The sequence below is a fragment of the Protomyctophum parallelum genome (genome assembly GCF_964188405.1).
Source record: "Protomyctophum parallelum genome assembly, chromosome: 15".
NCBI classification, from domain to species: domain Eukaryota; kingdom Metazoa; phylum Chordata; class Actinopteri; order Myctophiformes; family Myctophidae; genus Protomyctophum; species Protomyctophum parallelum.
In genome coordinates this window covers 51,145,485-51,159,864 of record NC_139710.1, presented here as the reverse complement: position 1 = coordinate 51,159,864, position 14,380 = coordinate 51,145,485, and the positions used below count along the sequence as shown (strand labels likewise).

Here is a 14,380-nt window from a genome sequence, read left to right as displayed (position 1 = left end):
TGGGTCCTATGTGGGGCCTGTTTGGGTCCTATGTGGGGCCTGTTTGGGTCCTATGTGGGGCCTGTTTGGGTCCTATGTGGGGCCTGTTTGGGTCCTATGTGGGGCCTGTTTGGGTCCTATGTGGGCCTGTTTGGGTCCTATTGGGCCTGTTTGGGTCCTATTGGGCCTGTTTGGGTCCTATTGGGCCTGTTTGGGTCCTATGTGGGGCCTGTTTGGGTCCTAGGTGGGGCCTGTTTGGGTCCTATGTGGGGCCTGTTTGGGTCCTATGTGGGGCCTGTTTGGGTCCTATTGGGCCTGTTTGGGTCCTATGTGGGGCCTGTTTGGGTCCTATTGGGCCTGTTTGGGTCCTATGTGGGGCCTGTTTGGGTCCTATTGGGCCTGTTTGGGTCCTATGTGGGGCCTGTTTGGGTCCTATGTGGGGCCTGTTTGGGTCCTATGTGGGGCCTGTTTGGGTCCTATGTGGGGCCTGTTTGGGTCCTATTGGGCCTGTTTGGGTCCTATTGGGCCTGTTTGGGTCCTATGTGGGGCCTGTTTGGGTCCTATGTGGGGCCTGTTTGGGTCCTATTGGGCCTGTTTGGGTCCTATTGGGCCTGTTTGGGTCCTATGTGGGGCCTGTTTGGGTCCTATGTGGGGCCTGTTTGGGTCCTATTGGGCCTGTTTGGGTCCTATGTGGGGCCTGTTTGGGTCCTATGTGGGGCCTGTTTGGGTCCTATTGGGCCTGTTTGGGTCCTATTGGGCCTGTTTGGGTCCTATGTGGGGCCTGTTTGGGTCCTATGTGGGGCCTGTTTGGGTCCTATGCGGGGCCTGTTTGGGTCCTATGTGGGGCCTGTTTGGGTCCTATGTGGGGCCTGTTTGGGTCCTATGTGGGGCCTGTTTGGGTCCTATGTGGGGCCTGTTTGGGTCCTATGTGGGGCCTGTTTGGGTCCTATGTGGGGCCTGTTTGGGTCCTATTGGGCCTGTTTGGGTCCTATTGGGCCTGTTTGGGTCCTATTGGGCCTGTTTGGGTCCTATGTGGGGCCTGTTTGGGTCCTATGTGGGGCCTGTTTGGGTCCTATGCGGGGCCTGTTTGGGTCCTATTGGGCCTGTTTGGGTCCTGTGGGGCCTGTTTGGGTCCTATTGGGCCTGTTTGGGTCCTATTGGGCCTGTTTGGGTCCTATTGGGCCTGTTTGGGTCCTATTGGGCCTGTTTGGGTCCTATTGGGCCTGTTTGGGTCCTATTGGGCCTGTTTGGGTCCTATGTGGGGCCTGTTTGGGTCCTATGTGGGGCCTGTTTGGGTCCTATTGGGCCTGTTTGGGTCCTATGTGGGGCCTGTTTGGGTCCTATGCGGGGCCTGTTTGGGTCCTATGTGGGGCCTGTTTGGGTCCTATGTGGGGCCTGTTTGGGTCCTATTGGGCCTGTTTGGGTCCTATGTGGGGCCTGTTTGGGTCCTATTGGGCCTGTTTGGGTCCTATTGGGCCTGTTTGGGTCCTATGTGGGGCCTGTTTGGGTCCTATGTGGGGCCTGTTTGGGTCCTATGTGGGGCCTGTTTGGGTCCTATTGGGCCTGTTTGGGTCCTATTGGGCCTGTTTGGGTCCTATGTGGGGCCTGTTTGGGTCCTATTGGGCCTGTTTGGGTCCTATGTGGGGCCTGTTTGGGTCCTATGTGGGGCCTGTTTGGGTCCTATGTGGGGCCTGTTTGGGTCCTATTGGGCCTGTTTGGGTCCTATGTGGGGCCTGTTTGGGTCCTATTGGGCCTGTTTGGGTCCTATGTGGGGCCTGTTTGGGTCCTATGTGGGGCCTGTTTGGGTCCTATGTGGGGCCTGTTTGGGTCCTATGTGGGGCCTGTTTGGGTCCTATTGGGCCTGTTTGGGTCCTATTGGGCCTGTTTGGGTCCTATGTGGGGCCTGTTTGGGTCCTATGTGGGGCCTGTTTGGGTCCTATTGGGCCTGTTTGGGTCCTATGTGGGGCCTGTTTGGGTCCTATGTGGGGCCTGTTTGGGTCCTATTGGGCCTGTTTGGGTCCTATTGGGCCTGTTTGGGTCCTATGTGGGGCCTGTTTGGGTCCTATGTGGGGCCTGTTTGGGTCCTATTGGGCCTGTTTGGGTCCTATTGGGCCTGTTTGGGTCCTATGTGGGGCCTGTTTGGGTCCTATTGGGCCTGTTTGGGTCCTATGTGGGGCCTGTTTGGGTCCTATGTGGGGCCTGTTTGGGTCCTATGTGGGGCCTGTTTGGGTCCTATGTGGGGCCTGTTTGGGTCCTATTGGGCCTGTTTGGGTCCTATGTGGGGCCTGTTTGGGTCCTATGTGGGGCCTGTTTGGGTCCTATTGGGCCTGTTTGGGTCCTATGTGGGGCCTGTTTGGGTCCTATGTGGGGCCTGTTTGGGTCCTATGCGGGGCCTGTTTGGGTCCTATTGGGCCTGTTTGGGTCCTATGTGGGGCCTGTTTGGGTCCTATTGGGCCTGTTTGGGTCCTATTGGGCCTGTTTGGGTCCTATTGGGCCTGTTTGGGTCCTATTGGGCCTGTTTGGGTCCTATTGGGCCTGTTTGGGTCCTAGGCGGGGCCTGTTTGGGTCCTATGTGGGGCCTGTTTGGGTCCTATGTGGGGCCTGTTTGGGTCCTATGTGGGGCCTGTTTGGGTCCTATTGGGCCTGTTTGGGTCCTATGTGGGGCCTGTTTGGGTCCTATGTGGGGCCTGTTTGGGTCCTATGTGGGGCCTGTTGGGTCCTATGTGGGGCCTGTTGGGGTCCTATGTGGGGCCTGTTTGGGTCCTATGTGGGGCCTGTTTGGGTCCTATGTGGGGCCTGTTTGGGTCCTATTGGGCCTGTTTGGGTCCTATGTGGGGCCTGTTTGGGTCCTATTGGGCCTGTTTGGGTCCTATTGGGCCTGTTTGGGTCCTATGTGGGGCCTGTTTGGGTCCTATGTGGGGCCTGTTTGGGTCCTATGTGGGGCCTGTTTGGGTCCTATGTGGGGCCTGTTTGGGTCCTATTGGGCCTGTTTGGGTCCTATGCGGGGCCTGTTTGGGTCCTATGTGGGGCCTGTTTGGGTCCTATGTGGGGCCTGTTTGGGTCCTATGCGGGGCCTGTTTGGGTCCTATGTGGGGCCTGTTTGGGTCCTATGTGGGGCCTGTTTGGGTCCTATGTGGGGCCTGTTTGGGTCCTATGTGGGGCCTGTTTGGGTCCTATTGGGCCTGTTTGGGTCCTATGTGGGGCCTGTTTGGGTCCTATGTGGGGCCTGTTTGGGTCCTATTGGGCCTGTTGGGGTCCTATGTGGGGCCTGTTTGGGTCCTATTGGGCCTGTTTGGGTCCTATGTGGGGCCTGTTTGGGTCCTATTGGGCCTGTTTGGGTCCTATTGGGCCTGTTTGGGTCCTATTGGGCCTGTTTGGGTCCTATGTGGGGCCTGTTTGGGTCCTATTGGGCCTGTTTGGGTCCTATGTGGGGCCTGTTTGGGTCCTATGTGGGGCCTGTTTGGGTCCTATGTGGGGCCTGTTTGGGTCCTATGTGGGGCCTGTTTGGGTCCTATGTGGGGCCTGTTTGGGTCCTATGTGGGGCCTGTTTGGGTCCTATGTGGGGCCTGTTTGGGTCCTATTGGGCCTGTTTGGGTCCTATGTGGGGCCTGTTTGGGTCCTATGTGGGGCCTGTTTGGGTCCTATGTGGGGCCTGTTTGGGTCCTATGTGGGGCCTGTTTGGGTCCTATTGGGCCTGTTTGGGTCCTAGGCGGGGCCTGTTTGGGTCCTATTGGGCCTGTTTGGGTCCTATTGGGCCTGTTTGGGTCCTATTGGGCCTGTTTGGGTCCTAGGCGGGGCCTGTTTGGGTCCTATGTGGGGCCTGTTTGGGTCCTATGTGGGGCCTGTTTGGGTCCTATGTGGGGCCTGTTTGGGTCCTATGTGGGGCCTGTTTGGGTCCTATTGGGCCTGTTTGGGTCCTATGTGGGGCCTGTTTGGGTCCCATTGGGCCTGTTTGGGTCCTATTGGGCCTGTTTGGGTCCTATGTGGGGCCTGTTTGGGTCCTATTGGGCCTGTTTGGGTCCTATGTGGGGCCTGTTTGGGTCCTATGCGGGGCCTGTTTGGGGCCTATGTGGGGCCTGTTTGGGTCCTATGTGGGGCCTGTTTGGGTCCTATGTGGGGCCTGTTTGGGTCCTATGTGGGGCCTGTTTGGGTCCTATGTGGGGCCTGTTTGGGTCCTATGTGGGGCCTGTTTGGGTCCTATGTGGGGCCTGTTTGGGTCCTATTGGGCCTGTTTGGGTCCTATGTGGGGCCTGTTTGGGTCCTATTGGGCCTGTTTGGGTCCTATGTGGGGCCTGTTTGGGTCCTATTGGGCCTGTTTGGGTCCTATTGGGCCTGTTTGGGTCCTATTGGGCCTGTTTGGGTCCTATGTGGGGCCTGTTTGGGTCCTATGTGGGGCCTGTTTGGGTCCTATGTGGGGCCTGTTTGGGTCCTATGTGGGGCCTGTTTGGGTCCTATTGGGCCTGTTTGGGTCCTATGTGGGGCCTGTTTGGGTCCTATGTGGGGCCTGTTTGGGTCCTATTGGGCCTGTTTGGGTCCTATGTGGGGCCTGTTTGGGTCCTATGTGGGGCCTGTTTGGGTCCTATTGGGCCTGTTTGGGTCCTATGTGGGGCCTGTTTGGGTCCTATGTGGGGCCTGTTTGGGTCCTATGTGGGGCCTGTTTGGGTCCTATGTGGGGCCTGTTTGGGTCCTATTGGGCCTGTTTGGGTCCTAGGCGGGGCCTGTTTGGGTCCTATTGGGCCTGTTTGGGTCCTATTGGGCCTGTTTGGGTCCTATTGGGCCTGTTTGGGTCCTATTGGGCCTGTTTGGGTCCTAGGCGGGGCCTGTTTGGGTCCTATGTGGGGCCTGTTTGGGTCCTATGTGGGGCCTGTTTGGGTCCTATGTGGGGCCTGTTTGGGTCCTATTGGGCCTGTTTGGGTCCTATTGGGCCTGTTTGGGTCCTATTGGGCCTGTTTGGGTCCTATTGGGCCTGTTTGGGTCCTATTGGGCCTGTTTGGTCCTATGTGGGGCCTGTTTGGGTCCTATTGGGCCTGTTTGGGTCCTAGGCGGGGCCTGTTTGGGTCCTATTGGGCCTGTTTGGGTCCTATGTGGGGCCTGTTTGGGTCCTAGGCGGGGCCTGTTTGGGTCCTATTGGGCCTGTTTGGGTCCTAGGCGGGGCCTGTTTGGGTCCTATTGGGCCTGTTTGGGTCCTATTGGGCCTGTTTGGGTCCTATTGGGCCTGTTTGGGTCCTATTGGGCCTGTTTGGGTCCTAGGCGGGGCCTGTTTGGGTCCTATTGGGCCTGTTTGGGTCCTATTGGGCCTGTTTGGGTCCTATGTGGGGCCTGTTTGGGTCCTAGGCGGGGCCTGTTTGGGTCCTATTGGGCCTGTTTGGGTCCTATGTGGGGCCTGTTTGGGTCCTAGGCAGGGCCTGTTTGGGTCCTATTGGGCCTGTTTGGGTCCTAGGCGGGGCCTGTTTGGGTCCTATTGGGCCTGTTTGGGTCCTATTGGGCCTGTTTGGGTCCTATTGGGCCTGTTTGGGTCCTAGGCGGGGCCTGTTTGGGTCCTATGTGGGGTCACCTCCGTGCGCAAGCTCGTGAATGGAGCCCATTGGATGAAAGCGTTTTGGCTCATTCATGTGTCTGGCCCCCAGCCGTAATACGCTGCACTACCTACGAACAGCCAGCATGCCCGTTGCGCTTCACTTCTCCCTCTCGGTTCTGTTCTCCCTCTCGGTTCTGTTCTCCCTCTCGGTTCTGTCTTCACTTCTCCCTCTCGGTTCTGTTCTCCCTCTCGGTTCTGTTCTCCCTCTCGGTTCTGTCTTCACTTCTCCCTCTCGGTTCAGTTCTCCCTCTCGGTTCTGTTCTCCCTCTCGGTTCTGTTCTCCCTCTCGGTTCTGTTCTCCCTCTCGGTTCTGTCTTCAGTTCTCCCTCTCGGTTCTGGGGGCGGGGCTTGCTTGGAAGTTGGAACCCCCTCAAGGGCGCCTTGGGCTCCCCGGGCATTTATACAGAATCAGTAGACCCAGAGTCAACTTTATTGTCACTTTACAAAACACGATTACAGCTGTAAAAGAGTGGGTGAATGAATTTATTCTTTTTTTTTTGTGCAAGCTCTTAACTTTGCAGTTACAAGAAGAGTTGGAATAGGAAAGAGAGAATAGAGGGGAAAGGAACACTACCACAGAAGTGACAGAACGAATGAAATAACAGGAAGGCACAGAACAAAACAAATGTACAAAGTCCAATATACACAAGGTGCATGATTACAAAAACATTGCAATGGATAGATGCCGCTAGGGAAGGCAGAACTGCTTCTTGGGTATACAGTAGTGTACAGTAGGTGGAAAACATATCCAGCGTATCGATGCTGTCCGGTGGGCAGGGACAAATTAGCCATTGGGCCAGTGGGGCCGTGGCCCAGGGGCCCTTGGCTCTCAGGGGCCCTTCAGGGAAATTGGACCGTAAGGTACTAGGTTTGACGCCCTGAAAAGGGCTCCTGGGGCCCTTCATTGGCCATTGATTTTGTTAAATTTAGGTCAAAAAGATGATAAAAACACGGTAAAACACCAAAATTGTGTGCGCACGCGCGCTATGGGGGCCCTGCAAAAATGACCGGCCCAGGGGCCCTCGGGGGGTTAATCCGTCCCTGCCGGTGGGAACCTCATATGTCCAATACTGTCCAACATTTTGAATAGCTGATCTACAAACAAAAAATGCATTGCAATGCAACACGTTTTGAGCTTGTAGATCGGCTGCTTTTGGACGAAGTAAGGCATTCATTTAACGGAAAAAAACAACAAAATAACAAAGCAACTATATAAAAAAATAGCAGCGGTTATATACAATCATGGTGTCATTTGTGGCATAGATAAATATGAAAAGAAGGGAAAGGAAACAAACGGAATAAAATCAGTTTCATGGTGAAAGGACAACTTTAGTTTTTTTCAACCAAGGTTCATGTTTTAGGTTGTTATGAGAGAAAGTAAAAGGTGAGTCTAATCCTTTTTTCATTTGCTGTTTTCTTTCGTTTTAGGGATTTTAGCTGTTTTTTACAGGGGGGTGGGGGCATTCGAGCACGGGGCTAAATATGTATTTCTTTACAAAATTGTATAGCGATTTATTTATTTTATTCTTTACTATAGTCCTACTAGACCCCAAGAAATTACTTAAGATCACAGGATCTACTGAATGTGTCAAACTGGCAAATTGACCCTATGACACACAGTGCTTCCCCCAGTAGGCTACCTTCACATTCAGTAGATCCTGTGATCTTTTGTGGCCAGATGTAATTTCTTGGGGTCTAGTAGGACTATAGTAAAGAATTAAAAAAGTAATCGCTATAAAATGTTGTAAAGAAATACATATTTAGCCCCGTGCTCGAATGCCCCCGCCCCCCTGTAAAAAACAGCTAAAATCCCTAAAACGAAAGAAAGCAGCAAATGAAAAAGAGATTAGACTCATCTTTTACTTTCTCTAATAACAACCTAAAACATGAACCTTGGTTGAAAAAAACTAAAGTTGTCCTTTAAGTGGCAGTACGTCATGTGCCTAAGTGCTTGTTCAGCAGTCTGATGGTTGCCTGGTCTGGTGGCGTTCCTTCTGATATTCCGCTGTATTGCTTGGCTGGCTGTGGTTGCAGCAGCTGCGTGGCTGAGGTGATGAATGACCTTGATGATTCACTCAGCCTTGGCTTCACAACGTTTCTTGTGTATTCCCTAAAGGGAGGTACGCTCCCTCTTACGATGCACACTGGGCTGACCACCACGCCCTTTACATACGCAATACACCTCTTACACACACTATTATACATTACACACACACACATACACAGTGCACTCATACTCCCATCTAAACGTCATATAATAGCTAAAACCTAAGATGACGCAGATGCTTTCCCGGATTGAATCTGTCTGTCTGTCTTTTTTTTTTAGAACTGTCAATGTTTTCATGTGTGCCTACTGACTGACTGTCTTTTTCTTTCTTACTTTCTTTCTTTCTTTCTTTCAGGCCAGACTTGGAGCTCCAGTTTAAATGCTACCACCACGAGGACAGACAAATGAACACTAACTGGCCAGCCTCTGTCCAGGTGAACACTCTCTCTCTCTCTCTCTCTCTCTCTCTCTCTGTGTGTGTGTAATGTAGGTCTATAATAATTTGTTTTGGTTATTTATATGTACTAGCCCTTACCCGTTGTGAGATATTGCCTGGTGGCCGCGGGGGGTACTGCGCCCGGTGCGTTTTTAATTCACTAATAAATTCATTATTAATAATTAATGTGTCAAATCCGTCCGTTAAGACCTCCATATTCATATGGTCAATGCCTGTGTGAAACGTGGGAGCGATTGGTGCAGGCAATGAGGAGATAAGGCGGTGTTTCTGACAGACAGACAGACAGACAGACATTGTTAGAATTATAGTATGATGATAGTATGATATATACAAACCTATGAGGAATTACAGTATATATAATCAAATAAATGTTGCCTTGTTAGATTTGCCGAAGAAGCCACCGCGTTTTTAAAACAAGCCCAAAGAAAACGTGACTAGTCATTTTTTTCCCTGCCAAAAACGAGCCTAAAGTTGCGGTACTTAAGCAGACTTGGCAACACTGGTTAGTGTTCATTGACTCACACAGCCCTCCCTCTGTCTCTCCTGTGCACTGCTGACTCCAGGTCAGTGTTAATGCGACTCCGTTGACCATAGAGAGAGGAGATAACAAGACGTCTCATAAACCACTGTACCTGAAGCAGGTCTGTCAGCCTGGAAGAAACACAATACAGATCACTGTCACTGCCTGCTGCTGTGTAAGTACGCACACACGCACACACACACACACACACACACACACACACACACACACACACACACACACACACACACGCACACACACACACACACACACACACACACACACACACACACACGCACACACACGCAATGATTAAAGTTAAAGCGAAAATAGCCGAAGCTCTCAATGCGCCTGCGACGCATTGAGAGCTTGCATTAAACTTGCTATTTTAGATAGGCTTGTAGATAGGCTATTTTCAGTTATTATTTTAAGAGGAGAGCATTTGAAGTGGTCAAGCAAGCAATATGTTCAGAAGCATCTTCCATAAAATCTGTATATTTCATATTAAAGCAACGGTTAAAGGCTCAGTCTGTGATTTCGTCACCTGGTTGGCAGTATTTAGAACAGCAAGAACACATAGGAAACACAGCGTAGTGTGGGGGGGGCTCCTTTCACACAGACGAGTATGTTTACCTTGCCCGTCTTGTTGACACACATAACACAGACTATATATTGTATTATTAATGTAAATATGACTCTGTACTTACAGTATGTCTCTCCGCCTGTTCCTGTCTGTCTGTACATGTCTGTCTGTCTGTCTGTCTGTCTGTCTGTCTGTCCAGTCCCATCTGTTTGTTCTTCAGTTGGTCCATCGTCCGTCGGTCCGCTCTGTTCTCCAAGGTCTTATGAAGAAACGACTGCTTCCTGCAGAGCACTGTGTCACCAAGAGTAAGTTAACCATTCATTCACCTCTTAAGTCACTCACTCACTCACTCACTCACTCAGTCACTCACTCACTCACTCACTCACTCACTCACTCACTCACTCACTCACTCACTCACTCTACAAAGACTAAGTTACCTAATTAACTACTACTTAACTAATCTGTTAACTAAACCAACTTGTGTACAGATTATTGTGTTGTCATTAACCAACATGTTAAAACTAAAGCGACTTGTACAGAGCTGTGTGTTATCACGTGAGCTAACCTCTCTCTCTCTCTCTCTGTGTGTGTCCAGTTAAGCTAACCTCTCTCTCTCTCTCTCTGTGTGTGTCCAGTTAAGCTAACCTCTCTCTCTCTCTGTGTGTCCAGTTAAGCTAACCTCTCTCTCTCTCTCTCTGTGTCCAGTTAAGCTAACCTCTCTCTCTCTCTCTCTGTGTGTCCAGTTAAGCTAACCTCTCTCTCTCTCTCTCTCTCTCTGTGTGTGTGTCCAGTTAAGCTAACCTCTCTCTCTCTCTGTGTGTCCAGTTAAGCTAACCTCTCTCTCTCTCTCTCTGTGTCCAGTTAAGCTAACCTCTCTCTCTCTCTCTCTGTGTGTCCAGTTAAGCTAACCTCTCTCTCTCTCTGTGTGTCCAGTTAAGCTAACCTCTCTCTCTCTCTCTCTGTGTCCAGTTAAGCTAACCTCTCTCTCTCTCTGTGTGTGTCCAGTTAAGCTAACCTCTCTCTCTCTCTGTGTGTGTCCAGTTAAGCTAACCTCTCTCTCTCTGTGTGTGTGTCCAGTTAAGCTAACCTCTCTCTCTCTCTCTCTCTCTCTGTGTGTCCAGTTAAGCTAACCTCTCTCTCTCTCTGTGTGTGTCCAGTTAAGCTAACCTCTCTCTCTCTCTCTCTCTCTCTCTCTCTCTCTCTCTCTCTGTGTGTGTCCAGTTAAGCTAACCTCTCTCTCTCTCTGTGTGTGTCCAGTTAAGCTAACCTCTCTCTCTCTCTCTCTCTCTCTCTCTCTCTGTGTGTGTCCAGTTAAGCTAACCTCTCTCTCTCTCTCTCTCTCTCTCTCTCTCTCTCTGTGTGTCCAGTTAAGCTAACCTCTCTCTCTCTCTCTCTCTCTCTGTGTGTCCAGTTAAGTTAACCTCTCTCTCTCTCTCTCTCTCTCTCTCTCTCTCTCTCTCTCTCTCTCTCTCTCTCTCTCTCTCTCTCTCTCTCTCTCTCTCTGTGTCCAGTTAAGCTAACCTCTCTCTCTCTCTGTGTGTGTCCAGTTAAGCTAACCTCTCTCTCTCTCTCTGTGTGTCCAGTTAAGCTAACCTCTCTCTCTCTCTCTCTCTCTCTCTCTCTCACTCTCTGTGTGTCCAGTTAAGCTAACCTCTCTCTCTCTCTCTCTCTCTCTCTCTCTCTCTCTCTCTCTCTCTCTGTGTGTCCAGTTAAGCTAACCTCTCTCTCTCTCTCTCTCTCTGTGTGTGTCCAGTTAAGCGTAACTTCAGCAGTGGGACCATTCCAGGGACCCCTGGAATGAATGGAGAGGATGGTGTGGAACAAACGGCTATCCGCGTGTCTCTCAAATGTCCAATCACGTTCCGACGTATCCAGCTTCCCGCACGGGGTCACGATTGTCGACACATACAGGTCAGACCACCTGATCGGGTGGAACCCGCATACTTATGTCCTAACCTCTGTGGGCCGCAAATGGCCCGCGGGCCGCCTATTGGGGAACCCTGGCCTACAGAATATTCTGTCTGTCTGTGCGTGCCGTAAACATGGAGTGCTGTCACTGTGTGGGACAGTCCCAGACGGCACGACACATGCACATTATGAGTATAATTTTATCACCATAGATTTCACTGTGTAGGCTAGTTTATGAATGGAACACATTGATAAAGGTCCCCCCTGCTGCGTTTCCAATTGCTGCGGATGACAGTGTGAAGGCAAACCGCAGCAAATTAAATATGCAAGAATCCCAATTTCTCCGCCCATTCGCATTGAGTTTAGTTTAGTTTATTTGATCATCTTCACAGTTACAAAACAGCTTAGTTGTTAACACATGGTTACATAACAAAAAAGGAACTGGAGGTGATCAAAAGGAATAGGCTGAAGCTGAAAGCTTATCCGAAGTATTAGGTGGAAATGTGACCTAACACTAAGACATTCCAGGTGACTAGTAAAATGTGACTAAAACAAAATTAAAACTATTCAAGAGACTATGACTAAAAACCAAAATCAAAATTTGCCAAAAACAACACTGCAACACAGTAAATATGTCTGACCTACGACTATGTACTGTACCTACTGTAACTGTCTGCCTGTCTCCCTTCTCTCCGTCCAGTGTTTTGACTTGGAGTCGTACCTACAGTTGAACTGTGAGAGAGGAACATGGCGCTGTCCTGTATGCAAGTATGTCTCCCACTTTATCATGCTCTGACCAGCGGTTCTCAAACGTTTTGGGCCGTGCACCCCTGTTACCTCCCGACCTAGCTGACCCACATGGAAATAAAAATTGCATAAGCTATATGTATAATTGTATAGAGACATATATTTCCTATATATCCACATTTATGCACATAATATGTTCCATATACCGGTATGTGCCATATTCAGGTTAATATATAATAATAATAAAACTTTATTTGTATAGCACCTTTCATGACATGAAATGCAGCTCAAAGTGCTTTACAGAACAATGGAGAGAAAAAAAAAGAAAAGCAAGGCAACGACATTAAAAAACAAGCAGTAATGCAATACAGTGAGGAAAAAATAAAAGATCAATTAAAAGCAATGTTGTAGAAGTGGGTCTTGAGTTGTGCTTTAAAAATGTCTACAGAGGCTGCCTGACGAAGGTACAGTGGGAGCTTGTTCCATGCCGATGGCCCGTAGAAGCAAAAAGCTGCTTCCCCATATTTTTTAGTTTCGTTTTTTAGTTTTAGTTTTTAGCCAGCAGTGGAAGACCTTAGGGGGCGGTTTGGGACATATTTAGGCAGGCAGTCATGTAGGTAGGAAGGTGCGAGACCATTGAGAGCTTTATACACAAGTAAAATCATTTTAAAATCAATCCTAAAAACAACCGGAAGCCAGTGCAGTCACTGCAGTGAAGCCAAAACTGGAGTAATCTGTTCTCTCATCTTAGTTCTAGTTAAAACTCTGGCTGCTGCATTTTGGACAAGTTGTAATCTGTCAGTTGTTTTCTTAGGCAGTCCTGAAAAAAGTGCATTGCAGTAATCAAGCCGAGAAAAAACAAAGGCGTGGATTAACTGTGAAAAAAGGCAATCTTGGTAACAGATTAAATTCAGAATCAATAATGACCCCCAGGTTCTTTACTGTACTGTTACTTTCTACAGTCAGGTAGACTACAGTCAGGTAAACTCATCGTGATGCTGTTCATTGCAACTTATGTATGAGTGAGCAGACATGATATTGATTGATTGATTATGGGCACATTTCCTAATAATGGTGACTCAAACCAGGCAATCCTGTACAGTTTCCCTTGAGATTCGAACTGCCTTTTCTGTGGAAGTTCTTGATGTCCGACTTCCAAGTAACATTGACTCATCATCATACGCCACCAGGTCATTTTACTGCCCTGTTTCTCAACTAGTAGTCGGTAAAATAAAAGGCAGTTCTTCAGTTTCCTAGTACATACTACTTTCCTAATTCCTACATACTAAATGCGTGGTCAGGGACCACAGGCACTACCTTCACAGACCAGCAGTTGAAAATCCATGGTCTCTAGATTATGGTTTATTGTTTGCACACACACACACACACACACACACACACACACACACACACACAGAACTAATGTACTGTATGTATGTGTGTGCATGTGACTGTGGTGGAGAGAGATGCATTAGCTATGCATCTTCAAGTAACAAGTTAACTTTGTTAATCTTGAGCAAAACACGTCATATCGTCACATGACAGCGCCTTGGCATTTATCATAATATGAGACATTATCTTATAATAAGAATACGTATACGCTCATTCATGTATATAACATGTGGAAAAAACAAAGTCCTTTATAGTAAAATAAAGATAATAAAATAGTTTGTAGATCTGCTCGTGTTTGCCAAAAGTTCACCTCTGATGACATGAACAGGGAAGCTAGGGTTCATGTGGTTAAACAAGGTTGTTTGCTAACTTCCTGTGTGTGTGTGTGTGTGTGTGTGTGTGTGTGTGTGTGTGTGTGTGCGTGTGTGTGTGCGTGTGCGTGTGTGTGTGTGTGTGTGTGTGTGTGTGTGTAGTAAAACGGCTCTGTTAGAAGGTTTAGAAGTGGACCAGTACATGCTTGGAATCCTGATCTATGTCCAAAAGTAAGGCTTCATTATTCTTCTTCTCCTCTCCTTGGTCCTTGTATGTGCCTTGCAGACGTATACAAAGGCTAAGTTATGTAATTTAGATAGTATGTAGACCTAGCGTCATATAGTGTATATACTTATAGTTCTTAGCTTACTTGATGACTATTTCTATGTATTTGATGTATTACCATGTGTTGTTCTATCTTACTGTAAATTGATATGGGTTAAATGCCTAAATTGTGCCTAATGACTGTTTCTAAACGTGTGTGTGTGTAGTTCGGACTACGAGGAGATCTCCATAGACCCGGTGTGCAGCTGGAGACCGGTGCCAGTGAAACCGGACCTGGGCATCAAGGAGGAGTCGGACGGGCCGGTGCTGAAGCGCTGTCGCACGCTCAGCCCCAGTCACATGGTCCTGCCCAGCGTCATGGAGATGATCGCGTCGTTAGGCCCCTCCCCCTCGCTCTCCACCTCCAATAACCCACCGCCCTCGGCCTCCGGATCCTCCCCCATGCAGTACTCCTCCCTGCCAGCCGGGGGCAGCTCGGGGGCCAACAACGGCAACAACGGTCAAGAATACCCTGGACAAGGTAGGATGGCTGGATGGATGAACGGACAGACGGATGGATGAACGGACAGACG

The 14,380-nt window shown here is 49.5% G+C and overlaps 1 protein-coding gene across 1 annotated transcript in view; it reads left to right on the top strand.

The window, feature by feature from the left end:
- The window catches only part of zmiz2 (zinc finger, MIZ-type containing 2), a gene marked incomplete at its 5' end in the record, with an annotated part of 43,985 nt that overhangs the window by 24,604 nt on the left and 5,001 nt on the right, over positions 1–14,380 (top strand). The window contains 7 exons of the mRNA XM_083783562.1: positions 7,960–8,038; positions 8,625–8,756; positions 9,364–9,469; positions 10,918–11,075; positions 11,773–11,840; positions 13,685–13,753; positions 14,015–14,328. Of these exons, the coding sequence (XP_083639688.1) occupies positions 7,960–8,038; positions 8,625–8,756; positions 9,364–9,469; positions 10,918–11,075; positions 11,773–11,840; positions 13,685–13,753; positions 14,015–14,328 (926 nt within the window). The remainder of the gene's footprint in view (positions 1–7,959; positions 8,039–8,624; positions 8,757–9,363; positions 9,470–10,917; positions 11,076–11,772; positions 11,841–13,684; positions 13,754–14,014; positions 14,329–14,380) is intronic.